This window comes from Canis lupus, chromosome X (assembly GCF_011100685.1).
Source record: "Canis lupus familiaris isolate Mischka breed German Shepherd chromosome X, alternate assembly UU_Cfam_GSD_1.0, whole genome shotgun sequence".
Taxonomy (NCBI): Eukaryota; Metazoa; Chordata; class Mammalia; order Carnivora; family Canidae; genus Canis; species Canis lupus.
Window position 1 is genome coordinate 35,796,315 of NC_049260.1, and position 24,218 is coordinate 35,820,532.

At 38.1% G+C, this 24,218-nt stretch overlaps 1 protein-coding gene across 3 annotated transcripts in view; it reads left to right on the forward strand.

Annotated features, from left to right (window-relative positions):
* USP9X (ubiquitin specific peptidase 9 X-linked) overlaps positions 1 to 23,281 on the forward strand; it is a 179,127-nt gene extending 155,846 nt beyond the window's left edge. For all 3 annotated transcript variants that reach the window (XM_038587199.1, XM_038587198.1, XM_038587200.1), the window contains exons 34-45: positions 57 to 198; positions 1,420 to 2,173; positions 2,783 to 2,906; positions 3,563 to 3,788; positions 4,286 to 4,415; positions 8,535 to 8,720; positions 9,179 to 9,399; positions 9,489 to 9,577; positions 15,893 to 16,049; positions 16,207 to 16,419; positions 17,004 to 17,099; positions 19,270 to 23,281. In XM_038587199.1, coding sequence (XP_038443127.1) covers positions 57 to 198; positions 1,420 to 2,173; positions 2,783 to 2,906; positions 3,563 to 3,788; positions 4,286 to 4,415; positions 8,535 to 8,720; positions 9,179 to 9,399; positions 9,489 to 9,577; positions 15,893 to 16,049; positions 16,207 to 16,419; positions 17,004 to 17,099; positions 19,270 to 19,407 — 2,476 coding nt within the window. In that variant the 3' untranslated portion in view covers positions 19,408 to 23,281. The remainder of the gene's footprint in view (positions 1 to 56; positions 199 to 1,419; positions 2,174 to 2,782; positions 2,907 to 3,562; positions 3,789 to 4,285; positions 4,416 to 8,534; positions 8,721 to 9,178; positions 9,400 to 9,488; positions 9,578 to 15,892; positions 16,050 to 16,206; positions 16,420 to 17,003; positions 17,100 to 19,269) is intronic.
* The last annotated feature ends 937 nt before the right edge of the window (positions 23,282 to 24,218 follow it).

The window sequence follows — 24,218 nt, forward strand, 5'->3', positions numbered from 1 at the left end:
GTCTATAAGAATGTTTAGAAAAATAATTAATCCTCCTTATTTCTTAATATCTTTAGATACGAGTGTGAAGAATCTTTTACGACTTTGAATGTAGACATTAGAAACCACCAAAATCTTCTTGATTCTTTGGAACAGTATGTCAAAGGAGATTTATTAGAAGGTGCAAATGCGTATCATTGTGAAAAATGCAATAAAAAGGTATGAATTGTCCAGGTTTTTAAAATAATTATGGTTACATTTAATGGATTTGAGAATTGATTGGTTTTGTTCTCAAAGTTCACCCTCTTTTTATTCCCTACCCTGTTTTGTTATATTGGTAGCAGAAGGTTGTTAAGATAACTGATACAACACTTTTTCAGGGAAGAAGATTGAAAGAAAGTAGTGCCAGCAGGGCTAGGGAAACAGGTAAATAAGAGTGACCATTTTAGAAGTCATAATAGTTTAATAACTTCGATGGATTCAACAGCAATTTGGTTGGGTTGGACACAGACCCTTTCCATCCATACCCAACCAAACTACTATTGAACCCATCAAAGCTATAGCGCTGTCAGGAAAACATTTCTCCTGTCATGTCCAGAATTGCTTGTAAGGACCAGGAAGTTCACTAAAACCTTCATTACTTGATTTGGTTGCATAAGATTTCTTCTACCACCTGTGTTTTTAAACCACTGGGTTCAGATTTTTAGGCCCAATTGATCAAGTTTTATCTCTGGGATCTCTTAGGAGAGACCGTTTACACGGATGGACAGTAAATAACGTGTATCTTCTGGGCTCCCAAACTCTCTCACCTCCAAGTCACCTGTATCGTTTTGACATTTACACACCACCTAAAGAGGTGTTAAAGTCTAGAGGGGTGAGATGTGAGCTATAAAGCCCAACTGCCTGCCATCCACAGTTCTGAGACATGAGGCAAGTGACTCGATCTCTGCTGCTCCTGCTCCTCCTCATTACCACTCAGTAGCTCCTGCCTGGTGGCTTATGAGGATTAAATATGTTACTACTTGGGCAGTGGTTAACATATTACTTGGCACCTAATGGCCCAGTAAATAAGCTGCTACTGTGTATCTTCAGTTTACTCATAACAGAGCACACCTTCATTAGAATAACAGTAAACATGAAACAAGTAACAATGGTTAGATAGCACAGACAATATAGAATCCAGGCAATGAGTAATGTCTGTGTCACTAATTTCTGCAGTTTTTAACAAGTGGCATCCACTATTTCCATATTAATAGTTTTAGCATTTTTTAAATGCCCACTGTGACAGACTTACCTTGATTATTATGTTCATTGCCGTGTGTTTGTTTACACTTGTAACCTCCAATTAGTCTTCACGAGAATTTAATAATACAGTTTTATAGTTTGTTTTGTGCAGTGGATTATAAAAGAACATCTAGTAACTTGCTCTGTTTGTTTTAGGTTGATACTGTAAAGCGCTTGCTAATTAAAAAATTACCTCCTGTTCTTGCTATCCAACTGAAACGATTTGACTATGACTGGGAAAGAGAATGTGCAATCAAATTCAATGATTATTTTGAATTTCCTCGAGAGCTGGACATGGAACCTTACACAGTCGCAGGTGTTGCAAAGCTAGAAGGAGATAACGTAAACCCAGAGAGTCAGTTGATACAGCAGAATGAGCAGTCTGAAAGTGAGACAGCAGGAAGCACAAAATACAGACTTGTGGGTGTGCTGGTACACAGTGGCCAAGCAAGCGGGGGACATTATTATTCTTATATCATTCAGAGGAATGGTGGAGATGGTGAGAGAAATCGCTGGTATAAATTTGATGATGGAGATGTAACAGAGTGTAAAATGGATGACGACGAAGAAATGAAAAACCAGTGTTTTGGTGGAGAGTACATGGGAGAGGTGTTTGATCACATGATGAAGCGCATGTCATACAGGCGCCAGAAAAGGTGGTGGAATGCTTACATACTTTTTTACGAACGACTGGATACCATAGACCAGAGTGATGAATTGATAAGATATATATCAGAGCTTGCTATCACCACAAGACCCCATCAGATTATTATGCCATCGGCCATTGAGAGAAGTGTACGGAAACAGAACGTGCAATTCATGCATAACCGAATGCAGTACAGTTTGGAATATTTTCAGTTTATGAAAAAACTGCTTACATGTAATGGTGTTTACTTAAATCCTCCACCAGGTAAGTATCAAGAATTTATCTTAGGAATGAAGCATAACTCTTACTTTACTTATAGGATTTCTTAGCAAGTATCAAAATGTTTGTGTTTTTACTTTAAGCTGTTTTTGTTTCTTTTGGTTTTTTGTTTTTAAAGATTTTATTTATTCATAAGAGATATACAGAGAGAGAAAGAGGCACAGGCAGAGGGAGAAGCAGGCTCCATGCAGGGAACCCGACGTGGGACTCGATCCTGGGTCTCCAGGATCAGGCCCTGTGCTGAAGGCGGCGCTAAACCGCTGAGCCACCGGGGCTGCCCAGCTGTTTTTAAGCCATGTTTCAGATGACTGTTACCTTTGAGCAGTATATATTCTCTTGCTATTTGAAAACAGAGGAGGTTTTATTTATTAAAACCATTTGGTTTTGACTCAAGCATTAGTTTGAAACGTGCTTCACTGAACTAAGAATTATTTCAAAAGTTAGCCGGGTTTGGGGGGGTGGGGGCACAGTTAGCAAAGTTCAGAACATTTGGGAATCAGTGGAAATGCAGACTTGTTTGAAAATGGAGCTTAGACATAGAAATTCGTTTGACACTTTTTTTTTTTTTTTAATATATCTCCATTTTTTTTATAGGGCAAGATCACCTGTTGCCTGAAGCAGAAGAAATCACTATGATTAGTATTCAGCTTGCTGCTAGGTTCCTTTTTACTACAGGATTTCACACCAAGAAAATAGTCCGTGGCTCTGCCAGTGATTGGTACGTTTCTTTTGGTTTTCATTCCTATTATAGTAGCATTTAGTTTGGTTCCTTAATAAAAGTGTCCTAAGTTGGGACTCCTGGGTGGCTTAGCAGTTGAGCATCTTCCTTCAGCTCAGGGCGTGATCCTGGGATCCAGGATCGAGTACACATCAGGCTCCTAGCAGGAAGTCTGCTTCTCTCACTGCCTGTGTCTCTGCCTCTGTGTGTGTGTGTGTGTGTGTGTCCCTTGTGAATAAATAAATAATCTTTTTTTTTTTTTTTTAAAGTGTCCTTAAGTATCAAAGTTGTGAACGTACAGAGGCCATTATAATACTTTTATTGAACAATTTTTATGTACTCATCCAGTGGGAAGATGTTAAGGGAAGATTAAGTTAGGGATTATTTTGTCATCAAATCTAGGAAGAGTTTGGTGTAATGGATTTGTAGAGGACTGGATAAACTTTCATCTCTGTTGTCACTCTGTGAGAAGATACCGAGTTGTAGTAGTCATCTGTCCTTTTAACACTGGTACTAAAAGCAACCATGGCTGATTCTCTCCTTCCAGTAGTAAACGGTGTTTGATTTTTATTTGGTTCATAGAGACCCATATCTGTACTATATACAAAACATATCATTGAATTGACATTCATAGATATTGTTTTGTTTTCTCTTAGGTATGATGCATTGTGTATTCTCCTTCGTCACAGCAAGAATGTACGTTTTTGGTTTGCCCACAATGTCCTTTTTAATGTTTCCAATCGCTTCTCTGAATACCTTCTAGAGTGCCCCAGTGCAGAAGTGAGGGGTGCATTTGCAAAACTTATAGTTTTTATTGCACATTTTTCCTTGCAAGATGGGCCATGTCCTTCACCTTTTGCATCTCCTGGACCTTCTAGTCAGGTAATTTTCCTGGTTTTCTTTCTAATGATTAAATGCTTACAGATCGCTTTCCTGAAAGTTTGAGTCAGCAAATATATGTGCATCTGTTTGATATGTGTGTGTATGCACACACCCCACGCCATCTGATATCTAGGAGTTTAGTAAAAGTATTTCACAGCAATGAATAGCAATTATTGGCGCTTTAAAAGCAACAGAATTTTCTGTGTTCGTTTAGTTACAAGCGGTGGCTTAATTGTACACATTGTTATGTAGATTATAAAGTTTTTGTGTAATGGACCTCCATTTATTAAAAATTAAAATATCATGAAGGCTCTAGATAAAATCTACCTCAGATCTTCATTTCCTAAGATGCAACCCTTTTTAATCATTTCTTTTGTGATTAGTCCTTCCAGAAATTTCTGCCTGTATTTGTGTTTGCGCTTTTTATGCAAATAGAATTATATTGTCCTATATCTTGTCACTGAAATGAAAAATAGCCAGTGCTTTATCCTTTACAGGCTTACGACAACTTAAGCCTGAGCGATCACCTACTAAGGGCAGTTCTCAATCTCTTGAGAAGGGAAGTTTCAGAGCATGGGCGTCATTTACAGCAGTATTTCAATCTGTTTGTAATGTATGCCAATTTAGGTAAGAATTTAAGTTATTCTAAATCTGTTTTAATGTATTCTATTAAGTGGCAAAGTCCTTTAGTCTAATGATGAGACATTTTTCAGTGCACTTTTCACCTTGTACTTTATAGTTCTTTTTGCATATCTCTGCAGTAGACACAGGCCAGAATCTGTCCTTTTTTAGAGAGCGAGGAAGTGGTGGGGGAAGGGCAGAGGGAGAGAGAATCTTAAGCAGGCTTCACTCTCAGCCTGGGGCCTGGCATTGGGCTTGATCTCACTACCCCGAGATCATGACCTGAGCCAAAAATCAAGAGTTGAACACTTAACCAACTGAGCCACCCAGGCATCCTCCGAATCTGTGTCTTGGGCAGCCCTGGTGGCTCAGTGGTTTAGTGCCGCCTTTAGCCCAGGGTGTGATTCTGGAGACCTGGGATCGAGTCCCACATCAGGCTCCTTGCATGGAGCCTGCTTCTCTCTGTGCCTGTGTCTCTGCCCCTCTCTCTCTCTGTATGTGTCTCATGAATAAATAAATAAAATCTTCATTCATGAGAGACAGACAGAGAGAGAGAGGCAGAGGGAGTAGCAGGCTCCATGCAGGGAGCATGGACGTGTGGGACTCGATCCCGGGTCTCCAGGATCACACCCTAGGCTGAAGGCGGCGCTAAACCGCTGCGCCACTGAGGCTGCCCAGAATCTGTGTCTTAATCATACTTTTATCTCCTAAAGCGGTGGTGCCAGACCTGTCTGGATATGAAAATACTGATTCCTAGGCCCCATACCACACCAACTTAAGTAGAATTCTCAGAGCTATCACAAGGAATCCACATTTTCGAAAACTCCCCAGATGGTTGATACTCACCCAAGTTGAGTGACGTGGTGAGTCCTTGAGTAAAGGACTTGGTCTGAACATAAATTTTTGTTGGAGTAAACTGAATTAAAATTACATATAATATAAATATTGAATTACCCTATTATTTGTTACTGCCTCTGCTTAATAACTTACTTTCTCAAAGTAATCTAACATTGCCTGATCAGTGATCCCAGAATACTTCACTTAAAAGTATATTGTTATGCTATCTTCTACTTACTCTGTTGGTTTTGATTGTATTCAAATTTTTGTGTTGCTCCCCAGTGAGATGGCAAAGATCAGAAGTTTTCACACAATGACACTCAGTAAATGTTTTTTAAATGAAAAAGATGTACAATTAGGAATATTATGAAAAATCCATCCATTATCTTTTAGTGTTTGTTCATTGGCTTTGTATGGGGTGGTAAATTTCATATGATTAAGAATATAAACGTTTGTTTGTTTTATTTAAGTAATCTCTATGCCCAACCTAGGGCTCAAACTCACAACTCTGAGATCAAGAGTCGCATGCTCTTTGAACTGGGCCAGCCAGGCAACCCTAAATTTATAAAAATTTCTTATCAATCAGGTGCTCATGCACTGTTTCCAAAATGATTAATTTATTGACATGCCATTTAAAATCTTACTAATATTTCGCCAGATTGGAAACTGATTCAAAGACTTAGCAGATAATAACTTCTTTAAAAATTTTTGGGATGCCTGGATGGCTCAGCGGTTGAGCATCTGCCTTCGGCTCAGAGTGTGATCCCGGAGTTCCGGGATTGAGTCCCACCCACATTGGGCTTCCTGCATGGAGCCTGCTTCTCCCTCTACCTGTGTCTCTGCCTCTCTCTGTGTGTGTCTCTTATGAATAAATAAATAAAATCTTGGGATCCCTGGGTGGCGCAGCGGTTTAGCACCTGTCTTTGGCCCAGGGCGCGATCCTGGAGACCCAGGATTGAATCCCACATCGGGCTCCCGGTGCATGGAGCCTGCTTCTCCCTCTGCCTGTGTCTCTGCCTCTCTCTCTCTCTCTCTCTCTGTGACTATCATAAATAAATAAGAATTAAAAAAAAAAATCTTAAAAAAAGAAAAAACTTAGAAATACCAAATTTAGGAATTCATAAAAATCCTATTCTGTTCAGCTTTCTTTTTAGATATAGCCTATTCACAAAGCATACATCATTGGTCTGTAATATAATCTAATTAAGATCTCCCTGCTAAAAGCAAGTACAGATTCATAAACTTTAATATGAAATCTTCAAACCACATATGCTTTGGTGTTCAGGATTGTTTAGATTTAAGAAAGGTAAGGCAATGTATATACTATGTAATATCCCTATAGCAGGGTCCAAGACAGCACCTTATTATCATACACATTAATATTTCCACAGTAAAGCATGAGTAGTCACTCTGAAAGAGGGGATAAAGACTAAAATAGCCTCTTGTCAGTTCAGGCCAGCTTTTCCCACAAAGCATGTTTTGACACCAACTTTAGGAAAGAAGTTTGTATTTATTATAAGTGCTTTTTGAATCTCAGGATTTCAGATAAGGGATTGTGGGCATTTATTTTTATTTTTTATTTTTAAAGATTTACTTATTTATTCAGAGATTGAGAGGCAGAGACACAGGCAGAGGGAGAAGCAGGCTCCATGCAGAGAGCCCGATGTGGGACTCGATCCCGGCACTCCAGGATCATGCGCTGGGTGTAGGCGGCACTAAACTGCTGCGCCACCGGGGCTGCCCGTGGGCTTGTATTTATTATACTTCTTGGAATATGACAATATAAAGGATAGTCTATCGTCTAATGGGGTATAAAAGCAAATGAAAAGGTAACTGCCAGAGCACCTAGATGTCTCAATTTAGGTTTAGTGATTGGATATTAAGGAGAGGGGAACACAGAAGAGATGTTAAATGATGCCCAAGATTCAACCGAGCAGATAGCAGTGCCATGTACCAAGAGGGAAGAACACTGATAGGGGAGTAAAATGAGTTCAGTTTGGGCAAATTGAGTGTGAGCCTGTTGGGCACCCAAATAGTGATGTTCAGTATTCAGTAGAATACTTAATATATTTGTCTGGAAATATTTTGGAATCATTTGGACAAAAATACCTGGAACTTGAAGCCATTAGAGTGGGTTTGATTGTCCAGGAAAAGCATGCAGATAGTCTGGTGTGGGAACTTTGAGGAGCAACCATTTTTCAGAGACAGAGGAAGGAGGACTCACAAACGAGACCAAGGAGAAGAGGTTGAAAGAAGAGAGGAATCCAAGAAGGAGAGGAAGCAGTTATGGTTTAGTACTGTTCTTTAGCTTTACCCCGGGAAAGTGGGCAGAAACCAAACTGACATGGGCTCAGAGTGGGAAAATAAGAAAATTGAGATGCCACCTACTTTTTAGGCATGGTTTCTTTTCTTTTTTTCTTTCCTTTCTCTCTCTCTCTCTCTCTCTCTCTCTCTCCTCCCTCCCTCCCTCCCTCCCTCCCTCCCTCCCTCCCCCTCTCTCAGCACAAGCAAGGGATAGCAGCAGGGAGAGGAAGAAGCAAGCTCCCTGCAGAGCAGGGAGCCCAAGGCAGCCACTTTACCAACTGAGCCACTCAGATGCCTCTAGGCATGGTTTTCAAGTAGCTTAGTTGTAGAAGAAAATAAAGAGGCAGTGTATACAAGCATTCTTAATTCTCAGAGTTTTCATCATCCTCCCTTATGATGAGGATTGCAGTCTAGGCTAGTCCCCCAGACTCAAACCATAGAAAGTGTTCATTTTCTTTCTTTTTTTTCCTTTAATTTTTTTTATTGGAGTTCAATTTGCCAACATACAGCATAATACCCGGTGCTCATGCTGTCAAGTAAGTGTTGATTTCCTTGATGCCTGGTTTGACTGGAATATCATAGGCTTATAAAAACTTCAACCCGGGCAGCCCCTGTGGCGCAGCGGTTTAGCACCGCCTACAGCCCAAGGTGTGATCCTGGAGGCCCAGGATCTAGTCCCACGTCGGGCTCCCTGCATGGGCCTGCTTATCCTTCTGCCTGTGTCTCGGCATCTCTCTCTCTCTCTCTCTCTCTCTCTCTCTGTCTCTCATAAATAAATAAAATGTTTTTAAAAAATAAAAAAATAAAAACTTCACCCCAATTATACCATGTAGATTTTCTGTTCTCGTCAAATCATTCTAAATGCTAAATAAGAGTGGTTTTCTGATTCGAAAACTTACAGAAAAAATATTTTAGATAACTGCTTTATTATGAATCCCTTCATCATCCTAATTTTTTTCTCTTTTGTATTCTTCTTCATTGTAGGTGTGGCAGAGAAGACACAGCTTTTGAAATTGAATGTGCCTGCTACCTTTATGCTTGTGTCTTTAGATGAAGGTCCAGGTCCTCCAATCAAATATCAGTATGCTGAATTAGGCAAATTGTACTCTGTTGTGTCACAGCTGATCCGCTGTTGCAATGTCTCTTCAAGAATGCAGTCTTCAATCAATGGTAAAGTCAAATGCTCACTCCTTTACATTGATTTTAAAATACTGCTGAACATACATAGTATCCAGTTAAAAGTAATTCTGAAGATGCTTAAATGTTTAAAAAAAAAAAAGTCTGACAGTCTGTGCTTTGGAATATTTTAATAATATTTTGGGTTCTACACCTTTATCACATGTTTAAAGGGGATCTTTTTTTCCTCTCTACTTGTTATGAGGTTGATACTTTATTTATGAAATAGTTTAAGAATTAACCTTTTAAGTTAAGTTTGCATTTTATCATCTTTGATCATTTTCATATCTAATATTACTTTCTTAGTTTCTTCATAGTACTTAGGAATATTGATTTTAAATGTTATTTTTTTAAAATCCAAAACTCCTAAGCTGTTTTCTGTGGTGAAGGCTGTATTATTTTATTGTGGAGAAGCCTATTAGTTTTTCATTGATGACAAATCTGTATTCTAGGTAATCCTCCTCTTCCCAATCCTTTTGGTGATCCTAATTTATCACAACCTATAATGCCAATTCAGCAGAATGTGGCAGACATTTTATTTGTGAGAACAAGTTATGTGAAGAAAATCATTGAGGACTGCAGTAACTCAGAGGAAACTGTCAAACTGCTTCGCTTTTGCTGCTGGGAGAATCCTCAGTTCTCATCTACTGTCCTCAGTGAACTTCTCTGGCAGGTTAAAGGACAATAAACATTCGTATGCCTCTCTGATTTGATTTATTACTCCTTTAAATAAGTTTTTCACCATGTCTTTCCTATTTTTAGGTTGCATATTCCTACACCTATGAACTCCGGCCCTATTTGGATCTGCTTTTGCAAATCTTACTGATTGAAGATTCCTGGCAGACTCACAGGTAGATCCTCCTTCTTAGTTGACCAACTTTTAAACTAAAAACTGCCAATCTGCTTTTTTTTTGGGGGGGGGGGGGGGGGGGTGGGGGAAGGGGTTTAACCTCCTGGAGATCTAATAAAGGTTTTACATTAAAACAAAAGCTTGGGCAGCCCCGGTGGCGCCGCCTGCAGCCTAGGGCGTGATCCTGGAGACCCTGGATTGAGTCCCACATCAGGTTCTCTGTATGATGCCTGCTTCTCCCTCTGCGCCCCCCCCCCCCCCCCCCCCCCCCCCCCCGTCTCTATGAATAAATAAAATCTTTTTTAAAAAAAATAAAACAAAAGCTTAAGAATGAATAAAAAGGGGGCACCTGGGTGGCTCAGTCAGTTAAGCATCCATCTCTTGGTTTTGGCTCTGGTCATGATCTCAGGGTCCTGAGATTGAGTCTCAAATCAGGCTCTGCGCTCTGCATGGAGTCTGCTTGAGATTTTCTGTGCCCTCCTGCTTGTGCTCTCTCTCCCTCCCCCCTCTCTTTTTCAAAATAAATAAATGTAATCTTTATAAAAATAAAATGAATAAAAAGTTCCTTCTTCCCTCACTTGATTTCACTTTTTATTCTTTCACTGCCCATTTGCATACTTACTACTAGATTTGGATTTTTTAATTAAGGAAAACTAATAGAAAATAAATAAAACATATAAAAATAATAATTAAGGAAAACTAGCATAGACTTTTGGTAAATACCTTAATTTCATTGATATGCTAGGGTTATTTTAGGATTAGATTACAGTAGTTTTAGAATGAGTCCTATAAGGTCACATTTCATTATATAAAAATAGTCCTTAGGTAAGTAAGTACAGTCAGTTCCCATTATTCATGGAACTTATTTTCTATAAAGTCACTGTGAATACTGAAGGAGGGAATGCAAAGGCATTATTCCCAGGGGAAATACGAGATTAGGTTCCTGCAAGCTTCTGGTTAGGTTTTTGTTGACTAGTCTATACATAAATGTGTGTTTCTTTTTAAAGACCCCTTAACATACATTGCTGACTTGTTAACAGTGACCTCCCAATAACCTGTGTCTGATAAAGTAACAAAATATTTTCTCTGCAAAGCCTTTTTGAGCTTAGGAATACTAGGTACTTCAGAACTACACATTTGAGGGGGTGTCATTTTAAACCATGAGATCAACAAAACGTACAAACATGTGGGAAAGGTGTCACTAAACAGCAAAAAGGACACTCCTGTACAATATAAAGTGCCACTTTGTTCTGATTTAGCTGGTAACATACATGTTCGGTGACTCCAATTTTTTTTTTTTTTTTTTTTTTTTGCCACCTAGCACATGACCACAAAAGCACCATGCTATTTTTTACCATTACAAATAAAGTTTACCAAGTAGGAAAAACCACAAATACAAAATCTGTGAATAATGAACATCAGCTTTAGTTTTTCAGTATATGAGAATTTGAGTGCAGTTTTTCTCTTTAAACTGAGGTTATCCAGCATAACTATCCTTCAGACTTCATCTATTATCTTTTAATACCTAAAATTATATAGATGGTGAAGTATGTAATTAGCTGACAACTCTGCCAGATTTTATAACTTCCCTCCCCATATGGATGATAGTATAATACTTGATTTTCGGAAACAGTTCAAAATTCATATATTCTGTCAGTAGTTAAAACAGCAACTTGAAGACAAGTTCTGTAACGACAAAATGCTTTAAGAAGATTCATAGGAGCACCTGGGTGGCTCAGTCGGTTAAGCATCTGCCTTCAGCTCAGGTTATGATCCCAGTGTCCTAGGATCTAGCCCCTGGATTCCCTGCTCAGCTGGGAGTCTGCTTCTCCCTCTGCCTCTTCCCCCTTGCTCTTGCTCTCGTTCTCACTCACTCACTCTCTCAAATAAATAAAGTATTTTTAAAAAAGAACTTAAAATTTTGAGTCTTAGTGGGGATTGCAAATGCCAGAATTCGTGAATTAATATTTCCAAGTTATCTCTGAAATTACCATCATAGATTTAAGTTGTGTTGTTCTAAAAATAGTTATTAAACCAAAAATCAGTTTTCATGACACAAGAAATTGAGTAGTTCCAAAACTATAGCCATATATTTTGAACACCATCCAGTACCCTTCTCAGTATGATTATAGAATTTTTGAAACTTTTTTAAGGGATGCCTGGTTGGCTCAGCGGTTAAGTATCTGCCTTCGGCTCAGGGAGAGAGCCCTGGGTCCTGGGATTGAGTCCCAATCGGGCTCCCTGCTTGGAGCCTGATTCTCCCTCTAACTGTGTCTCTGCCTCACTCCTCCCTCCCTCCCCTCTCCCTCCCCCCCTCTCTCTCTCATAAAGAAATAAAAATCTTTAAAAAAAAAAAAAGAAGAAGAAGAAAAACTTTTCTTAAGAGTTGTTTTTAGGAGCACCTGTGTGACTCATTTGGTTAAATGTCTACTCTTGGTTTCGGCTCAGGTCATGATCTTGGGATTGTGAGATAAGGCCCTGCATAGGGCTCTGTGCTGGGCGTAGCCCACTTAAGATTCTCTCTCTTCCCCTGTCTTTCCCTCCCCCTAAAAAAGCATAGTTTTTTTGTTTGTTTGTTTGTTTGTTTTAATTTTTTAAATTTATTTATTTATGATAGTCACACACACACAGAGAGAGAGAGAGGCAGAGACATAGGCAGAGGGAGAAGCAGGCTCCATGCACCGGAAGCCCGACGTGGGATTCGATCCCGGGTCTCCAGGATCGCACCCTGGGCCGAAGGCAGGCGCTAAACCACTGCGCCACCCAGGGATCCCAATTTCACTCTTATGTAGATGTTAGAATTTCTTTCATTTTGTTTAAATTTCAGGTTACAGATACAGTGCAAGGATTTATTTGCTCTTAATTTGACCTCTAATTTTGTATTTAGAGTGACATACATAGTGAATATAGGTATGAATGCATTCTAAGTGAGAGATATGACAAATGTATTTTAAATGTGCTAGAGAAACTGTCTACATTTTTTCTATAGAGCAAATAACCTCATTCCTTTTTTTTTTTTTTTTTTTAAGATTTTATTTATTTATTCATGAGACACACAGAGAGAAGCAGAGACACAGGCAGAGGGAGAAGCAGGCTCCATGCAGGGAGCCTGACGTGGGATTTGATTCTGGGTCTCCAGGATTACGCCCTGGGCTGAAGGCGGCGCTAAACCGCTGAGCCACCCCGGCTGCCCCCTCAGTCCTATTATATATTTTTATTTGTTTTTTTAAGTAGGCTCCTTGCTCAGCATGGAGCCCAATGTGGGGCTTGGACTCACGACCCTGAGACCAACACCTGAGCTGAGATAGAGTCTAATGCTTAACTGAATGAGCCATCCAGGTGCCCCTTCAATTGTATATTAGACTTAAATTTGATACAGTGAGCTTAAAATAAAACACATGTCCTTTTGTTAGAATCAACTTGTTTCATTACTGAAAATGACATCAATCCATTCTATTTATTTTCAAATTATGGTCAATTCCCCATACTTTCAAACATGTAGTCAAACCATTAATTACAAAAGGGAAAAGGTACTTCCAAAATGAACAGATCTGTTAAGATACCAAGTTAATATCACCAATCATCAAACTGATACCATGTATCTCCCAATGTAATGCAATGAGAAGCATGCAACATCATCTATCGTGATGATAGGGATCCCAGCATAGTTGTTTTTAATGGAATCTTTCACTCTTTTCATTTAAAAATACTGTAAGCATTATAGCTTTAAACCAGTTCTTTACATCTTAGCTCTCAATTCATTATAGCAAGCGATAATGGTAAAGGCAATGTGCTATATTAAATATGGACAATTGACTGTTGTGTAATGAGTTTAGTAAGGTATTATTATTTTGAATCACTGGCCCAAACTTGAAAATAACTTTCTCATAGTGAGCTTTTAGTTCATTCGGTAAGCAGTGTTTGAATATTTATGGAGTATATACCATGTGTCTGGCACAACCAGGCATTGAATGGGAACAAGGCGTACAAAGATAATATTGATAAAAGATGGCATCTGAAAGCACTTAAAACTACTGGGAAGAAAATGTGATGTAGCAGAAATAATGGCTTAACACTTCATTATCACTTGACAAAACTGAAGGGAAAAACAAGATACACTGAAGTGTTTCAGATTAAACAGCCAAAAGCCTGTATATGATTGATTAGTGTGAAATCAGTAAACCTTACGAGATTGCTGGAGTCATGATTTCCAAACCAAATATTTTATGAATGCATGTAATGCAAAAACAAATTTGAATTTTTATTTGGAACATTCTATTAAGTAAAATTTATGGTTTATGTAAGTATTCTTTTTCTAATTACTACCCAGGTAATGTTTCCTTATGGAGGTAAAATTCACTTACAATATTCACCATTTTAATCATTTTAAAGTATACAATTCAGTAGTTTTTAGTAAATTCATAGTATGCAACCATTTCCACTATCTAATTCCAGAACATATTCATCCCTGCAAATGGAAACCCCATAACCAATTAAGCAGTCATTCTCTATTACCTCCCATCGCCCAGCAACCACTGATCTCCTTTCTGTCTCTGTGGATTTGCCTAACCATAGGCAAATGTCCTTTTGTGTCTGGCTTCTTTTACTTGGCATAATGTTTTCAAGATCTTACATGTTAGAACATGTATCAGTACTTTATTCCTTTTTACAGCTGAGTAACATTGCATTTTGTGGATATACCACATTTTGTTTATCCATTCATCTATTGTTAGACATTTGGGTTATTTCTACCTTTTGGCTATTGTGAGTAATGCTACTATGGACATTCGTGGACATGTTTTGTTTTTAAATCTGTTTTCAATTCTCTTGGATATACCACAGAATTGCAGACAGGTAATTATTATTTTTTAGTTAAATTGTAAAAATATTCATAACTTACCATTTTAACTATTTTTAAGTGCACAATTCAGTGGCTTGAAGTATATTCATAATAACTGTGTTGCCATCACCACTATCCATCTCTAGAACTTTTTCATCATCCCAAACTGAAACTTCTGCATTAAACGATAACTCTCAGGCAGCCCAGGTGGCTCCGGGGCGTGATCCCGAGTTCGAGTCCCATGTCAGGCTCCCTGCATGAAGGCTGCTTCTCTCTCTGCCTGTGTCTCTGCCTTTCTCTCTGTGTGTCTCTCATGAATGAATAAATATTTTAAAAATAAAAAAAATAAATAAACGATAACTCCCCATTCCCCTCCCTCCTCTCCAGCTCCTGGTAACTATTATTCTTTCTTTGATTTTGCCTATTCTAAATACCTCATAAAAATAGAATCATACAGTATTTGTCCTCTTGTATCTGGCCTAGTTTACTTAATGCCTTTAAGATTCATACATGTTACAGGGGTGCCTGGGTAGCTCAGTTGGTTAAGCATCCAACTCTTGATTTTTGACTCTGGTCATGATCTCAGGGTTGTGAGATCTAGCCCCGTGTAGCGTTCCACACTCAATGGGGAGTCTGCTGGAAATTTTCTTCCTCTCCCTTTGCCCCTCTACCCTATTTGCACGCACTTGCACTCTCTGAAATAATAAGTCTTCAAAAAAAAAAAGACTGCCACATATAGTATGTGTCTGAATTTCATTCCTTTTTAAGGCTGAATAATAATCAGCTGTATGTATATACACCACATTTTGTTTACTGGTAGGTGATGTTTTTAACACAAAAGAAGGCACATTCTACCCCACAGCCAAGTTGCTTCTTGGGCTGGGCAGGGATAGGGACAAGAAATCATTGACTATCACTCTGGGCAAGAACTAAAATGAAATCATCCATCATTGGCAAATCAGCTAAATAGTAGCATTGGTGAAAATTGCTTTGCTGTATAGCTCATTATTAGAATTCAGGTTTGTTTTGTACTTCTAAATTATATCACCATTTCATAGTCACTGGTTACTTACTTTGAGCAATGCAGTTTTATAAAAGGTACTGACCTGAAGCAAACTCTTAAGTATAGCAGTCATAAACTTAGTTGTTAGTTAACTTTAAGTCTGTATTACTTCTGGTGTCCTAAAGTAACTTCAGGTAATGTCTTTGAATTACATACATAGCAAAGCCATTTTGGATTGGTAACATGTTGGTAAGAGCACAGACTACTGAGTGGCTGTATGACCTCCAGCAAGCTGTTTAACCCGTCTATACCCCTCTTCTCATCTGTTCAGGGAGTCAATAACTGTACCTGCTCTCCAGCATTAGATGACATGACTACATCAAAAATCTTTTATTGAGTGGCGCATAGTAGGCACTCCATAAATGTTAGCTGCTATTTGATTTTACAAATTTTTATATTTGGTTCTTTTTCAGAATTCATAATGCACTTAAAGGGATCCCAGATGACCGAGATGGGCTGTTTGACACAATCCAGCGCTCTAAGAATCACTATCAAAAAAGAGCATACCAGTGTATAAAATGTATGGTAGCTCTTTTTAGCAATTGTCCTGTTGCTTACCAGATTCTGCAGGTGAGGATTTCTTTTCTTAATTTTGTAGAAATCTGGATCAGAATTAGGGATTCCTTTTTAAAGAAAGGAACAGTGAAAATTTGGACTTGCTATTTTAAGTTAACTTTGAAAAGTATTCTAAAACCTTTTCCACACATGGTTTTATTTTCTTTTGAAGGGCAATGGAGATCTTAAAAGAAAGTGGACCTGGGCAGTGGAATGGCTTGGAGATGAACTTGAAAGACGACCATACACTGGCAATCCTCAATATACTTACAACAACTGGTCTCCTCCAGTGCAGAGCAATGAAACATCAAATGGTTATTTCTTGGAGAGATCACATAGTGCTAGGATGACACTGGCAAAAGCTTGTGAACTCTGTCCAGAGGAGGTATTAAAAAAAAAAAAGCCACAAGTGTGCAGCAGATAGAAATGGAAGAAAGCAATTTTACTTTATAAGCCAGTGTTTATGTATTAATGATAATGTCAAAGAAATTTTGTTGGGGTTTTGTTTGCTTTAGTGTTTACTACATGTAATCTTAAGTTAACAAGAGAGCCTTCTTTCATAGAAATTTCTGAAATCAAAAAAAAAAAAAAGAAAGAAATTTCTGAAATCGCCTGAAATGTAGTCTTTCTGAGAGGACCCAAGTCAGGTTTTTTTTCATCTGCTTTAATTTATCTTCAGTAGGGCAGCCGGGGTGGCTCAGCGGTTTAGTGCCACCTTCAGCCCAGGGTGTGATCCTGGAGACCCAGGATCGAATCCCACATCAGGCTCCCTGCATGGAGCCTGCTTCTCCCTCTGCCTATGTCTGTGCCCCCCCCTCCCCCTAATGAATAAATAAATAAAATCTTAAAAAAAAAATTCAGTAAAAGGAAAGTTGTGGGTCAGTTCTGTAGGTTTTTAAATTTTTATTTCAGATAGTAAAAACTTAAATTTGTCTACATAATTCTTTATCTTTAAATATTTAAAATTAGGAGCCAGATGACCAAGATGCCCCAGATGAGCATGAGTCACCTCCACCTGAAGATGCCCCATTATACCCCCATTCACCTGGATCTCAGTACCAACAGGTAAATAGGGATTGATTTGTATTTTTATCCCCTAGAATCGATTCTTATGCTTTATTTAAAGGGTGGCTAAGATTTTTGTTGTGACTGCAAAGTAATAAAGGGATTATTTAGACTACCTTTAGAGCATGATCAAAAAAGGAATAGCTGGGGCAGGGTCATGATGTGATGTGTTTGAACTTCCCCCTGTGGTGTTTTCATGGTCAAATGGGTGCCCTTCTTTGTACTTAGTAAAACTGTATGACAATTGATGTCAACATAAAATGATAGTGTTTCAGACAAAGGATTAGGACATTTCCTGTTAGGCTGAGTCTGCAAATGGATTCCAAAGACATTTAAGATGTGGCAGTGAAGGAGATTGTTCTTGATTATTTAGCCTAAGACTTCAGTGACACTCAAAATTGTTGAAAAATATCAAGCATTTGATAGATTTCCATAAAGTTTCATCTAAAATCAGTAAATAAAGTTTCGATGAAGATACTTTAAAAAAAACAAAACTTTGTTTTCTAAAACCAAAGATGTGACTAATTCAGATCTTTTGAGGCAGTGGTGCTCAAAATAAATAAGCATCGAAATCCCCTGGTGGAGTGAGGGGGTTGGTAGCTCGCTGGCTTGGTTGGTAAAGCACATGACTCTTGATCTCAGGGTTGCCTGTTCAAGCCCTACATGGAATATAGAGATTACTTAAAAATAAAATCTTTAGAGACACCTGGGTGGCTCAGCGGTTAAGCATCTGCCTTCAGCTCAGGGTGTGATCTTAGAGTCCCAGGATCGAGTCCCACATCCTGCATGGAGCCTGCTGCTCCTTCTGTCAATGTGTCTGCCTTTCTCTCTGTCTCTCATGAATAAATAAATAAAATCTTTTTTAAAAATAAAATCTAAAAAAAAAAAAACCTGGTGGGCTTGTTCCAAAACAGATTGTTGGGCCCCACCCCGAGTTTCTGATTTATTTAGGTCTGAGGTATAGAACCAGAAAAATCTACATTTCTGACACATTCCCAGGTGATTGATGCTACTGCTAGTCTGGAAGCCATACTTTCAGAGCCATTATTTAAGGCATTCTTTGTTATATTTCAGGATGGAGGGCCTCCTGGGTGGGTGGCTCAGTTGGTTAAGCATCTTGACTTTTGTTTTTCTTTTTTTTTGTTTGTTTGGTTTTTTTTTTGTTTGTTTTGTTTTGTTTTTGTTTGTTTGGTTTTTTTTTAAGATCTTATTTATTCATAGACACAGAGAGAGAGAGACAGAGACACAGACACAGACAGAGGGAGAAGCAGGCTCCATGCAGGGAGCCCGATGTGGGACTCAATCCCGGGTCTCCAGGATCACACCCCAGGCTGCAGGCAGCGCCAAACCGCTGCACCACCGGGGCTGCCCAGCATCTGACTTTTGATCTCAGCTCAGGTTTTGATCTCAGGGTTGTGAGTTCAGGCCCCACATTAGGCTCCACATTGGGCATGGAGCCTAATTTTTAAAAATTGGGGGGATGGAAATAGAAGCATAGTTAGAAAATGCATATTCAACATTTATTTTCATAATACAAATTATAGAAAGTAAGACCTAAAATGTTCTTGACTGGTGGGAATGTACAGAAAAATGAGGGTTCACAGGTTTAAAAGGTTAAAGCAAATTCAAAAGAAAGTTACTTTGATCAGCCTTGAGAAAATTCATATATTAATCAGGCCTGGTTCATCCATGTTTCTTTAACATTGTATTGTTTTCAGTGACACTATTCTGTATTCAAGGTTGCTGGTAATGCAGATCTCATATGACCAATCAGTCAGATTCGTCATTATCACATAGAAGCTTCAAGGTGCTTAGAAGAGTCAGAATAGATGTGTTCTAGCTCACAAATCTTTTTTTTGTGAGTGTTGTTGACATAAGCAATAACAAGCTGCGATCCCTTATATAGACTTAGATCTAAATGATTTGGGGCACTAAAAATCACTTTGACTAAATATTTATACAGACCTACACTGCTTTTACTTGGGGTTGCATTTAGGCTAGCTTTTCTCTTCCAAACCAGTTTTTTTCCTTCACCAATGGCCCAAGGATATTTTACTTTCTGTAAGTCCTGGGAGTAAAAGAAATGTTTACATGTCCACAAACTTTTGCCCATAATTTTTAAAGTTTAATATATGAACATTTTTAACATAAATCTCTTTTCCCCTCCCAGAATAACCATGTGCATGGACAGCCATATACAGGCCCAGCAGCACATCATATGAACAACCCTCAGAGAACTGGCCAACGAGCACAAGAAAATTACGAAGGCAGTGAAGAAGTATCCCCACCTCAGACGAAGGATCAGTGAAATGCACATAATTAACTGGTTCCATCAAGACTGTGCACCCAGGCCTTACAGTCCAACCTTTTTCTGTGTCTGGCTAATAATTTAAAACTAGAAAAACTATTCCTAATCAACACGGAGTGGAGAGTTTATTCACTGTCTTATCTGCAGAAATTTGCTGTCAATATATAACCCGCCTGCAGTGGAAAGTGTATAGTGTTTTGTAATAAATGGCCTGATGCTAATGTGTAAATGGCAAAGGTGTATATAGTATATTAATGTTTGACTGTTAATTCTTAAGCAAGAAACTTTTTTCTTGAGGAGACTCACAGATCTACAAAAACTACAAAAGTTAATTTTCTCGTTCTACCCACTGCACTCTGCAACCAGTGTTGCCTGCCTCGTGGCAGTTGGATCTACTCCTTTACAAAAACAAAAAAATAAACCAACAGCAACAAAACAGAGCCCATCCATGTCAACCACACCAATAGTTTCATGTTAATTCTTTGCCACTGGAGTCAGTTTTACTAAGAGCAATGATGTAAGGCTGGTAACCTTTAAATTATTTGGTTGATGTGGAAAATTGGTGATGTAACATTGTTTCTAGATCTTTTTCATTGCCTTTTTATTCTGATACTAGGTTAATCACTTTGAAGCTATAGTTATGCTGTAACATTTAGCATGGCTTCACACCAGGTTAGTGTAGCCAATGAGGAAAAATTTACCATAATGACAGCAGTTGTCCCAGTGTGACAGCTGTATTGCTCAGAGCTTTTCCTTCTTACACCTAGAATATAAATATAAAACAAGGGGAGAAATGTGATAAAAGGCGGTTTTCAGTTACACATATGTTGCTTATGTCTAATGTTTGACAGTTCGATTTCTGGGTGGGATAAAGAAATTTAAGTATCAGTAATGGGAATTTTTAAAGATTTAAAACAAATATGCAAAAATTTGCTATGCCAGAATGCTTGGAGCATAATAGAAGACTGTATTTGGTGTGCTTGTTTTGTTTCTTTGATAGAGCTTATTAGGTGAATCTTCTAAAACTTTCCTTCTGCTGGACCCCAGTGAAGTGGAAGTCACCAGAGTCCCACAGTACTTGGAGCACCACTGCACCAAGATGTTTAGCTGAGTTTCTGCTCAGTTTTACTTGAAAGCAAGAATTGTCCTAGCTCCTTTTCCATTATTCCAAAACTTTGAATGTTCGAAGCAGGGTCTGATTAAAAAGGAAACTACTGGTTAGTTAATCTAATTGAAGTATCATAATTTCAGCATAAACATTTAATTAAAGATAAGGAACTCATTGGTTAATACTGTATTTAAAAGAATTGGTAACTTGAATGTGTGTAATTTTTGGAACCTGTCTAAAAACCAAATACCCCTGCAAACAGATACAGTCCACCCTATTCTATTTAAATATTTTGCTGTTTTATTTTATAGAAATTATTTTGCTGAATTCACAAATAGAATTTGATTTACGAAGAACTTTTTGTCCTGTGGTGTGTTTTTGGTTTTGTTTTTGGGTTGGTTTTTTGGTTTTTGTTTTTGTTTTTGTTTTTGTTTTTTAATTCTTTGTCCATTTTTATTGTTTTTGTTTTTGTTTTTTGAAGGACTGCATAATAAAATTAATTCTGTGCATAGCCTGCTTAGGCATGACACTGAATTCAGGAGTTCAGTCGCATTGAGCTTTTGTGCACAGAAAGATCTGACCTTAGGCCCTTGACTAAAGATTTAGAGAAAACAGGATGTTGACACTGTAAAAGTTTCCTAACATAATCAATCTTGTACTTTTTGTATGTTTTTTATATACATGTATATTTAATGAGCACAAGCTTGGTTGTATTTTTTACAATTTAGTTAATAGGAAAATGTTTTGTCAAAAAGGCTATAGTTGGAACTGAACAAAGCAGAAACAAAATTGAGAATTGCTTTATTTTGTGATTAAAAGGGGCAGGTATTTAAGATAAAGCTTTGGGTATCTTATTTGCAGTACTCTCTAGTCCATCTATGCTTTTAGGTTTTCTGTAATATTAGGAAATTTTGACACGAGATAGATCCTGTTTTTACCTTAAGTATATTACATCCGAGTTTGTTAAGTTTGAGCAGAAGTCCTACACACTGTTTGCAATTCCAATTGGTGGTTTTAATTCCAAAGTTCCTCATTTCCAGGCTTCCTTAGCAATGAACAAAATAGGTTCACTTTATTTGGACAATTTGCTATCCTTAAATACACCATCTCACCAGATGGGAGGTTGTTTTTGTATTTCCCGCTCCTTAACAAAGTATGTGATGTACTTAATTTAAAAACTTGAATGACTTCCTAGACCCGAAAAACTTGACATTTGAAAAGGCTGTGAATTTTTCTCCCTCTAAGGAGATCCCACTTTGGTTGCTTTGGATTGACAATTCCCCTTGTGCCTGGTGAGGGCTTGTGAATCCTTTTCCCCTCCATTTGAGGAAGAGCCATCTGTGCTATGTCCAGGATCGAGGGAAAGTGAACAGGGAGATTTATTTTTGTGCGAATTATTTTCTCTATTTAACTTCTTAAGCATTAACATATAAGCGGAAATTTTAAGGCGCATGTTATTATAAGAGCAACAGTAATGGTGGTGTTGAGGTCTTTTCTGAACATCAATGGCACATTTTAAACTTCCAAGTCTTCAAAGTGCCTAAAGATTATTTAATTCTCAACTGATTTCTTGAGCCATATATATAATTCCTACTTTAAATGTTTGTTCCAGAATCACTAGTCTTCCTTTCAAAGAAGTACCCCCACGAGTCTAAATGGCATGATTACTTCATAGAAGACCATAGAATCTGTTAACACAAAGAGTAAAGCTATTTTTGTTGTTAATCTGTGAACAAGGGCTTGGCCCTGTTGGATCTAAGTATTTCGTGCACAACTTGGTAAAAACCATATTGCTGCTGTTTCTAAGCCCTCCACCAACCAAATTGTCGTGCTCGGCAGTGTAGAGGCAGAAATAACATAAATCATATTTTGGGGTTTTTGTCTTTGATTTTTCTCTGATAGTTTCCCAATCTTGTGTCTTTTAGCTGTTATATATACAAATTTAGAATTATTAAAATGTTTTATATTTTTTTCACAATTAACTTTTATTAGTGAATGATAAGTATTTAATCCTAGTAGTGGTTAAAAAGATGAGGAGCCTTTTTTATTGAAGCTACGTTTGTAAATGAAAGCAACAGTCTGTGAATTTTCAGATGACTACTCCAGCAAAATAGTTCCTTTCACTTTTTTCCCTTGGTATTTTTCCAGCTTCTGTTCTCCCATGAACTCTTTGCTGAATTTTGTGGTTAATTTGGTGGATATATCCTGCCTTATTTAGAATTCTAACTGGATAAGAAAATTGCCTTTTCCTTATAAGTGCCCAACTTTGGTCTCTAGCTGGAAGGTACTACTACATACTTTAGAGAAAGGAAAACAACCTCCTTCCCGCCCACCCCGGTTTTGTGTTACTGAGAGAAAAAAAAAAAAATTCAGTGCTGGTTTTGTAGTAGTGCTCAACCAAAATTGGTCCTGCACCTACATGACTGTTGAGTGTTTGAAAATAAGGTTTTGGGTGTGATACATCACTACAAAAAGTGCTAAATGTGTTAATAAGAACTTGCTGCCGACTGTATTTATAACAATTATTTTACATTTGCAAAAATGTAGCACTTTTCCTCCAAATTTCATAGGTGTAAGAAAAAAGGGGGAAAGGTGCACCATGTTTTAAACTGCAAATAATTTTTTTTGAAATCCAGATTCCCCAAAGGAAATTCACCACCCAGACCACACACTTCTCAGCCTTTTACAAGCCAACAGACTGACTGAAGATTGTCCACAGTTCCTAAGATTTAGCACATATACAAAAATAAAACTTTATAAATTAAATTTCGGTTTTCCCTTTTATTTATTAAAATAAGATGCCTAAGGGAGGTAAATTACAGGTGTAATAGATTTAATGGGAATTTTTTTTAAAAGTGTCTACAAATAGAGAATTTTGGCCCTCATTTTTTATCTCCAAAGTGTATTCACATCTAAGTTCAAAAATTGTGATCTAATTGCTGACTTAACAGTTCAGTCTAAAACAGATTTGGCAAACACTCATGATGTTTAAAAGTTCATTTAAATATCCAAAGTGCAGCAGGTCACATGTTTTGAGGGGAGTTACAGAAGTGAAAATTCTCCAGCAGATTTCATCTACTCTGCTTTTTAGTATCTGCAAAGCAATTCTTTGTTGCAGTATTCCAAAGAAATAGGACTTTCACAGAGGCCTGGTGGTGTGTCCTTTAAGCTGGGGTACTGTGAGGAGTACTGTTAGACCTAGCCCAGATTTTCTGCATTTTGGAAAACCCTTAGGTTAAACCATTTGAACTTTTAAAGATTTTAATTTATGAGAGACACAGGCAGAGATGTGGGCAAAGGGAGAAGCAGGCTCCATGCAGGGAGCCCAATTTGGGACTCGATCCTGGGACCATGGGATCACACCCTGGGCCAAAGACAGGTACTCAACCGCTGAGGCACCCAGGCATCCCTAAACATTTGAACTTTATTCTTAGCAACATGAATACACTTAATTGAATGAAAATGTACATAGCCACCGATATTTTGAACTGTTCATTGTAACCTGACAATTGACAGGTAGGTAAAAAAGAGTTTAAAGTTGGGGGTTACCCTCTTGCACTGTTGGTGGGAATGGGAACTGGTGCAGCCACTCAACTGTGGAGGTTCCTCAGAGTTAAAAATAGACCTGCCCTACGACCCAGCAATTGCACTGCTGGGGATTTACCCCAAAGACACAGATGCAGTGAAACGCTGGGACACCTGC